This window comes from Dendrobates tinctorius, unplaced genomic scaffold, assembly GCF_039654945.1.
Source record: "Dendrobates tinctorius isolate UK_male_01 unplaced genomic scaffold, ASM3965494v1 ptg000028l, whole genome shotgun sequence".
Taxonomy (NCBI): Eukaryota; Metazoa; Chordata; class Amphibia; order Anura; family Dendrobatidae; genus Dendrobates; species Dendrobates tinctorius.
Genome location: NW_027361696.1, coordinates 74,978,719 through 74,988,036, shown reverse-complemented (window position 1 = coordinate 74,988,036; position 9,318 = coordinate 74,978,719). Strand labels below are relative to the sequence as shown.

Sequence of the window (9,318 nt, the reverse complement as noted above, 5' to 3'; positions counted from 1 at the left end):
GAAGAACATTGGGCCCACCTTTCTCTCCCACTCATTAGCCCTATAGCAGCTGCAAGGTTTACACTATGAACTCTCCTGAAGAAGAAGCCAGGGCCCAACAGAGGATTCTCCAGTTCTCTGGTGGGCCAATCCAACCCTGTTAGCACTGCAGCCTCGCAGAGCTGGGGTCCTGGGTTCAAATCCCACCAAGGACAACATCTGCAAGGAGTTTGTATGTTCTCCCTGTGTTTGTGTGGGTTTACTCCCACATTCCAAAGACATTCTGATAGGAAAAAATCCCAAATTAGTTGCGCAAAAATGTTGTGACTTTTGGCATTTTTGAGTTTGTAAAAAGTGTTGCATAGGTTAATGAGAAAAAATGCAGAAAAAAGTTTCTCCAACCCCTCCATTCAGTAAGTCCACAGAAATCAAGCTGCACTTGGATGTAATCAGATTTTTTTCATAGACTTGAAAGGGAGAACGCGATCCGAGTTTCAGAGGCAAATCGGGCATGCTGCAATTTTTTTCTCCGGCCACTTAACCAGAGGAAAAAATCAGACATGTGCCCATCCCCATAGAATACTTTAATATGGGTATGAGTGCTATCGACCAAAACCACGGATAGCACGTGTCTGATATAACCAGCCCTTATGGTATGTGCGCAAGGCTTTTTCTATCGAATTTCGACAAGAAAATGCTTGAAAAAAAAATGCAATAATAACGTGAAAAATGTAAAAACGTCTTATGAGCTTCAGAGTTAAAAGAAGTGACATAGTCAGTCCTCAGGTGGCTGGGAAGCTGTCCAGTCTCTATACTCCACATCATGGAGGGAAAGATGCCGGCAGCGGAACAAGAACGACAGCAAAGCTGCGGGTAAAGTCTGGGAAAACTTGGTGTCTGATGGACGCCATATGCACATAGCGTTAGAGCAAAAATTGCATCAAAATCAAGATGTGGTTTTTACAACAGGAATATCCATGTACAGATGCAGTCCACAGTAAAAAAGCTCAGCGTGCACTAGTTTTGGCCAAATTAACCCATTTAAGTCCACTGGTGCACAAAGAAAAATTGGATCCTGTGCGAATCAATCGTATGGTGCAAAAATTCACAGGAAAAGCTCTGTTTGGTCTTGTAAATTTAATTCACTGCCAATGTCTAAAAATTGATGGCTGTAAACATGAAAAATTTCTTTTTCGGCTATGCTCTTGTCACCTTAGCCTTTTATAAATAAAAATGACTTTCGGTTACAGAAATTTTTGCAGCTGAACCAAAGCTGTCGTGTGTGAATCCACCCGTACGAGTGTGGGCGTGTAGACCATGTCAGCGAGTCATCATCTTGACCAGGGGTATTAATTAGCAATGTAAGGAATTGAGAGCAACCCCAGTCAGCTCCTGGTAACACTGCAGACCTGGGCTGTTCTCCTGGAGAAATGAGACCCATATCGTGGAGGAGTTTACTCAACGTCTTATTTCTTATGAGATGCGTCATCAGTCAGCAGACGGCTTTACTTCTGGACAGTAAGATTTTTCTCTGCTTTGTATCTGGACTTGTGATGAGCGAATGTGCTCTGATAAGGGTTATCTGAGCATGCTAACAAACAGACAATCCCTGTATGTGTTGTGCCTGTCTAAAGGTACTGTCACACTTAGCGATGTACCAGCGATATGACGCGGTCAGGATCGCTGGTGCATCGCTAAGTGGTCACTAGTGAGCTGTCACACAGGCAGATCTCACCAGCGACATCGCAGGGGTCGGGGGTCGCTACTTACCTGTCAGACGCGGCGATCCTGACGTCCACGCGTCGCTTGGTGGCGCCACAGGAAGCCCAGCAGAAAGCTGACGCGAAACGGCTCAGGACTCGCGGGGGAAGCGGTCGGCGGTAAGTATCAGACATAGCGATATCGCTATAACGTCACAAAAACCTGTGACGTTATAGCGATATTGCTAGTGATATTGCTTAGTGTGACAGGCCCTTTACAGCCACGAGACATGCAACTGTTGGGACTTGGATGTCATATTTGAGCACGCTGAAGACCATCAGTTAGCACATGAGCATGTTCAGATAATGCCTTATCCCAGCACGCTCGCTCATGGCTAATCTGGAATTATCATTTGAATTTTTAATTTAATGCTTGGAAGGAAAAGCCAAGCAAGGGTGTACTCATATCCTGCACCCATACCAGCATCTTTTTTTTTTTTTTTTTTTCTTCATCAGCACTGCTATGTATACAAAAATCATGGTCTGCTATGAAAGCTAGGAGAATTGTCATGACAGACACACAGGTTTTCAGTAGACTACAGGCTTTAATGACAATCCATTAGTGAAGCGCCTACAGGTGCATGGAATGATGCGACCCCCCCCCCCCCCCCCCCCCATATTGACAGCAGGATGTAAAACAGGTAAACAGCTGCTGACTGTGCTCCACTCCACCTGCGGCTGTTAAAGGAACATGATGGCTGATTAAATCATCCATCATGTACCAGGAACGATGTGGACTCAGCACCAGAGCCATCAACAAAGTCAGGGACATGACCTGATGTAGGTTTGTCATGAAGGGGTTAATGAGTTACTGTTGCTTGATTGTTTTTCATAAGTCACTAAAACTGTATCTACATTATAAGATAGATCTGCTTCTCTCACTCAGGCTGTGTTCACACAGTGGTTTTTTTCTCACGTGTTTCCCGTGGATTTACAAAAAAAAACGCTTAAAAGAAGCTTCCCATTCATTTTAATGCATTTTGCACTTTTTGCGCATATTGATGCTTTTTTTTCACGTAAAAAATGCAGCATGCTCATTAACTTCGTGGAAAATTCCGCATTTCTAGCTATTTTCTATGTGTCTGGGGATGCGCAGCAAAAACGTGCTGAAAAAAACACGTGCTTTTTGGGAAAGAGTCTGATTTTTATGCAGAAATTCTTTGCATACGTGTGCACATGGCCTCACAATTTTCTTAAATTGCAGGCAAAATCTGTCTTCAGTGAATAGTCTCTACCACTAGGTCACGTTCACAAATCACTATTTAGTCAGAGTGTGTGTGTGTGTGTGTGTGTGTGTGTGTGTGTGTGTGTGTGTGTGTGTAATATATAATTTTTTTTTTTTTTTTTTTTCCCATCTGTATTTGTAAGCCAAAACCGGGAGTGGAACAATAGGTCAAAAAGTAGAATAGATCACTTCTGGTGTTGGCTTACAGAGCTAATGTGAAACACTAAAGAGGGCAAAAAAAACCAAATTATATTAATACTGCTGTGTGTGTGTGTGTGGGGGGGAAAGGGATAGGACATGACAGTTGGTGGTCATGAAGTTCTATGGGGAGGATTATAGCATCAAACACACATTGTTCTGCTGAAACAACAGATCTCTTATAATTTGTTGGGGTGTAGGCGTACTGGTGTCGCTCTGCCAAGAAGCTTTTGTCTTCGTTTCGCCATTGTCTACACCGCATGTGCCTCTAGCACAGATATTGTCTCCATCCTGCCTTCTCTAATTCCTCTTGCTCCTCTCTATAGTACTTATTGTTTCCCAATATTATCTTTTCAGAATTTGAGATTTCACTCTTTTCTGAAGATCTAATCCTATCATCTGTTATCTGGTTGATGCCACCATACTGCTTGTATGAGGCATGGATTCACCAGGCATTGGATGTTTCCGTGGCTCCAAGAAGTACTTCCATGATCGAGGTGGAGGTCCAGATCCTTGGTAAGTTGAGCATTATTTTAGTTGTAAGTGTATGGAGCCCAATGTGTTCTTCTAATGTCCGGTCCCATACTGGGGTAGCTTAGTCAGATTAATTGAGATTATGAAAATAGAATATGTTACTCCATAATAAGAAGAAATCAAGCAAATGTGTGTAATATAGAATATTTTATTGATACACTAAAATTTAAAAAGTTAATTTAAAATCAAGACGTAGTGAAAGCAAGTGGAGGCTGAGAGACTAAATTATGAAGTGACTATAAGGCTGCGTTCACAAGTAGCTTTTTTTTGCGGTGATGTTAAACGCGCGATTTTGCAGCAAAAAAAAGCATTCCTATGTGATTCCAAACATGCTGTGCTAATGCTGCGGATTTTTCCACGGCAGGATTGCATCTCGGAAAAGTACGCAGCATGCTTATTCTTTGTGCGGAATCGCGGGAAAATCCGCACCCATAGGAATGCATTGTTTTGCCTACTTTCCGCATGTGGCTGGGCCCACCATGCGAAAAGTAAGCAGAACATTTGCGGATGGTACCCACGGTCTGGAGGAGAGAGGATTCTCCTCCAGGCTCTGGGTACCATATCCCTGTTAATTTTTTTTTTTTTTTTTTTTTTTTTTGTCATTCTCACCTTCCGCTGTCCCTCGCAGCATCACCAGGCCTCAGCGATGCTCCCGGCAGGTCCTGTTCCCAGTGATGCATTGCGACAATGACCTTTGATATCAAAGGTCATTGTCGCAATGCATCACTGGGAACTGGACCTGCTGGGAGCATCGCGATGATCGGGAACGCTGTGTGGGACACTGGAATGTGAGAAACACAATTTTTTTTTTTTTTTTTTTTTTTTTTTTTTTTTTTTCCCCATTTTTAACATTCTATCTTTTTACTACTGATGCTGCATAGGCAGCCTCAATAGTAAAAAGTTGGTCACACTCGTCAAACACTGTTTGACGAGTGTGACCAACCTGTCAGTCAGTTTTCCAAGCGATGCTACAGATCGCTTGGAAAACGCTAGCATTCTGCAAGCTAATTATGCTTGCAAATCGCTAGTTTACCCGTGGGAAATAAGCGGGAATTAAAATGCGGTATTCTAGCATATTTCCCATGGAATGGAATTACAGAAATCCCACGGAAACTTCCTCGGCAATTCCGCAACGTGTGCACATAGCCTAAGGGGTAGCCACTGGATGGCAAAATACTACCAAGGAATGATAATTGGTGCTTCAGAAAACAGCCAGCCTTGCTTTTAATGGAGGGTGTCATCTTGACTAGGTGGCTTTGCCACCAGCTCTTTGCTTGTTTTAATGTATATAAATAAGTTGCCTGAAGAATGGACTGATCATTTCTCTTATTTCTTTCAGTCTTCCAAGACTGACGTGGTCAAAAGATGTAACATTTGCACAGCATATTGTTTCTACTTGAGTTCCAGGTGGAATCCTCAAGAAGAAAAAAAAAAATGCTGCTATATGTGCTTACATTCACAACTTGTGGTCCTGCTGTGGATATTAGCTGCAGCTTGACCGATGTGTTTGCATGTGGTCTAAAGGCATGTATTTGTGTTTCTTCTTGTCTCTTTCAACCTAGGAAATAATGAAACGTATGTTGTCCCAGACAAATTTGCTTTACCACAGTGCATATCCATGTTTGGAGAACCTTCGCCATTGGATCTCTATGTGTTTCAAGTTGGACCAGACATTAGTAATCAGAATGCCGACCAAGTGATTCGAATTCTTCCAGGAACGTCATATTTGTAAGTGAGATGTAATACTTTTTTTTTTTTTTTTTTTTTTTTTTTTTTGTTTCATGAACAATGTGACTTTTTCATGGCTGGCTATCAAGAATTGTGGTGTCCCACGCAATTTTTTTATTTTTGTTTTTTTAAAAACTATTCCCCCCCTCATTTTTGACAACCAGCCAAGCTAAAGCAAACAAGTAGGGGCTGGTATGGATATTTGACCCCCCCCCCCCCCTCCCCCCGCCTAAAAAAAAAAAAAAAAAAAAAAAAAAAAATCAGCCACCCAAGAAAAGGTGCATCTATTAGATGTCCCAATTCTAGCGCTTTGCCCAACACGGCCAGAATAAAATCCCTTAATTTTAAATAAAAACAGACTTCTTTTATCTGAAATAAGAGCGGTTATACTCGCCTTTTATGCCTAATCCCCCGATGCCCATGTTCCCCTGGAAAAGAAGAAACAATAAATCAACCATATCCCTCACATATTTGATGTGAAGAGAATTCATATTATCCGGTGATCAGCGACTGCTCTCCCTATCAGACTGCTCACATTGATAAGAATGTAACTACTTCAGTGTCTAGTGCTAAGCTGCTAGGAGACGGGTTCATTGGAGTTCAAAGCAGAGGACACCTCACCTATGGTACCGCTCGCTGTATGATTATGCTCCTGTGTCAGTGTGAGACAGCTGGCGTGGATAGCAGTCTCCTCACTGACATGACCGCTATCCAAATCCCCCCCGGGGATGTGGGCTTCAATGGATTAGATGTAAAAGTGAGTATAACTGTGTCATAAAGGAGTCTGTCATTATTTCAATTAAGTTATTTAATTCTGGCTGTCTTTTTGCAATCTAACTAGGGGGTTATTACTAACCTGTGGGCTTGATGGACAATGGCCATAACAGCTGATATCAACCCCAACCCTATTGCCTCAATTGACACTGCATGAAATGGAAGTAGGAAAAGCCAGTCAAAGAGCCAGAATTGGTGCATCTATCTGGGGTGGCAGCGAGCTGCTGTTTTTAGGCTTAAGAATCCCTGTGGTTTGCTTTAGCTTGGCTGGTTGTCAAAATGGGGGGCACTCCATTTGTATTTAATTTGTTATATATAGCACAGGTGACAGCCGTAGGCTGATGGGAGTAGTACTCTCTAATTAGCCGACACCTGTGACCGGAGGTAACACTCTTACAGCTGGTGACTTCTGCATCTCTCTGATCAGGGATAATGATCTTACCACTGGTCAGAGCCTGTGTTTTCCACACTGCCATGGAGATTACGGCATGGTAATCAGCGGATGTTTGGGCCACCCATTCATGAATGGGGTATGGGTACTATTCTGGTGCCCAACCTGATCATCCACGGGTTTACCCATCACCACAAAACAGTATTAAACTACTCTCCTTGTTTGCGGTGTGTGAAGAATAGGGATAAAAGTAGATTCCTCCTAAGTTGTTAGTGGAGCTAAAAACTTTGTCAGACAGTGAACACTTTTATAATCTTCCCACATGTTTGCATGGAGGTCAGCAGACACGGCAGGGCAATCCTCCTCCTACCGTACAGACAAACGCCTTCCTGTAACATTACAGCACCATTAAAAGTTTGAGACCAATTTGTGTCATCTGTTCGTTATGTTCCTTCGCTCCTGATGACCACACTTGGTTTCTTCACCTTTTTTGATCAGTTTCTTAACTAAAACATCTAAAATAAAATCTACAGTATTGATTTTTCCTAGTTCTAATTTGGAGTTTGATGTGCGCACATTGATTTTTATTTTTTTACATCCTGATACTTTAAACTCTACTCCCCGCATATTATAGATCCCCCTTCTAATTAGCATGTGTTGTGCTTGTGACGAAAAAAAACTTCTCTCCTGCAGCCATTTTCTGTCTGTTCTCTCTGGCTTTAAAGCGACTGATGCTGTTTTTGTTGCAGGATCCGTTTTATGTTGTATAACGCTAATAAGCAGATCGCTTACACAAACTGGTCCCAGCCCTTCATGACACGAGGTGAGTCTATAACTACTGCCCCCTAGTTTACCCAGGTAGATCCAAAAAATGGGTCTAAGACCTTATTCAGACATCCTTCCACAGGGGGTGTGTTTTGTTTTTTTTTTTCTTTAAAATTGTGTGGTGTCACCCCCATTTTTGACAACCAATCTTGCTAAAGCTGACAGGGGGCTGGCAAAGGGCCATGGATATTGTGCCCACAGCCTAAAAGTAGCAGTCCGCAGCTGCCAGAAAAAGCACATCTATTAGATGCGCCATTTCTGGCGCTTTGCCTGGCTCTTCCCACTTGACCTGTAGCGGTGGCAAGTGGGGCTCTTAGGCCGGTTTCACATTTGCGTTAAAGGCCGCAGGGCCGGCCTGTGCACGGCTGCCGCAAAGCCCCACCCCCTGCTGCGCCTCCGCCGGTAGCTCCGCCTCCAGGCGCATGACGCGTCATGCATCCCCTATCTTTATCACTGAGGATGCAGGCCGTGCGCAGTATGCGTTTTGGCGGCGCCTGCGTCCTTTTGACGGTGCACCGACCAGCGCCAAACGCAACCTGTTGCAATTTGGTTGCGCTCGGCGCACCGTCAAAAGGACGCAGGCGCCGCCAAATGCATACTGCGCACGGCCTACGTCCTTAGCAAAAAAGATAGGGGACGCATGCAGCGTCATGCGCCCGGAGGCGGAACTACCAGCGAAGGCACGGCAGGGGGCGGGGCTTAGCAGCAGCCGTGCGCAGGCCGACGCTGCGGCCTTTAACGCAAATGTGAAACCGGCCTTATTGGTGGGGTTGATGTTACCTTTGTATTGTCAGGTGACATCAAGCCCACGGCTTGATAATGGAGAGGCATCTATAAGACACACCCGTTACTAATCCTCTAGTTATATGGTAAATAAAGACACATCCAGAATAAAGTCCTTTATTTGAAATAAACAGTTTTCCATTTTTATTTAAGTGCCTAATTTCAGCGATGCCCTTCTCCTGTAATAAAAGTAAAATAAAAAAAAAACATATCTGTCCTATGCCATAATCTGGGGGATAAACCATTTGCAACCTGGACAGTGCCAAGATGCGTCCATCCAAGCTGAACACCACTGGTGACTGAACTGCTGCGAGCGCAGCGTCAGATCGGTGTTGACGTCATAGAGGTTACGTCTGGTCGTTGAGGCTCCGTTCCCAGACGGGCTGAACTGTGCTGACCTCGGTGACCTCCCCGCTAGCACAGTGAGGTTTTTCTGGGATCAGTAGTCCACCCCCACCCCCATTCAAGTGACTGGGGTTCTGGTACCCTGATGTTTCTGTATCTGTTGGCCGGACCCGAACATCCAGGTGTCCGCCCATCTCTAATTCTAATATTTTTGGACCTGTAATTAGTTGCACTAGACTTTTATTAGTAATGATTTTTTTTTTTTTTTTTTTTTTTTTTTTTTTTTCTGTATGTTTTAATGTTTCCGGTTGAACCACAGATTTGCCTCCGAACCCAAGAGAGATGCGCTTTGTATTTGAGGGACGCTCTGGCGGAATGGTGGTCATCACAGTACTGCTCAGCATCTCCATGTTCATGCTGATGGTTGGCCTTGTGGTGACTTTTGCAACACATAAATAGCTCATTTCCAGTATTTAAAACGTCAATTGTCAATATAGAAAATGTGTTTTACTGATGAATAAAAGTTTTTCAAAGTCTTGTAATCTTGTTTAAAGGTTTTTTTTCACATGTATTATAAAAATTAAAACAAGTGTTGCTCTTTAAGGGCGACCTAACCATTGACCCTCCAGTTATTTTATTGGACATGTGGGATGTCCTTAGAAATTGTGTGAATGCAGCACTATAAATTTCAAACTGAATGTTAAGAGTTGTCACAAAGCTTTTATTGCCTATCCACAAGATGTATGACTAAGGTGTGATCACTGGGGATCCATATG

The 9,318-nt window shown here is 43.3% G+C and overlaps 1 protein-coding gene across 2 annotated transcripts; it reads left to right on the top strand.

Moving 5' to 3' along the window:
• The first annotated feature begins 1,339 nt into the window (after positions 1 to 1,339).
• On the top strand, positions 1,340 to 9,084 carry LOC141084949 (uroplakin-2-like). 2 transcript variants are annotated; one of them, XM_073569889.1, is made up of 5 exons: positions 1,340 to 1,497; positions 3,520 to 3,678; positions 5,259 to 5,424; positions 7,339 to 7,412; positions 8,862 to 9,084. In XM_073569889.1, the coding sequence occupies exons 1-5, from the start codon at positions 1,410 to 1,412 to the stop codon at positions 8,999 to 9,001; spliced, it is 627 nt and encodes a 208-aa protein (XP_073425990.1). In that variant the 5' UTR covers positions 1,340 to 1,409; the 3' UTR covers positions 9,002 to 9,084. The 2 variants fall into 2 exon arrangements, with proteins under 2 accessions (XP_073425990.1, XP_073425992.1); XM_073569891.1 differs by lacking the exon at positions 1,340 to 1,497 and adding an exon at positions 2,396 to 2,519.
• Positions 9,085 to 9,318: the final 234 nt, after the last annotated feature.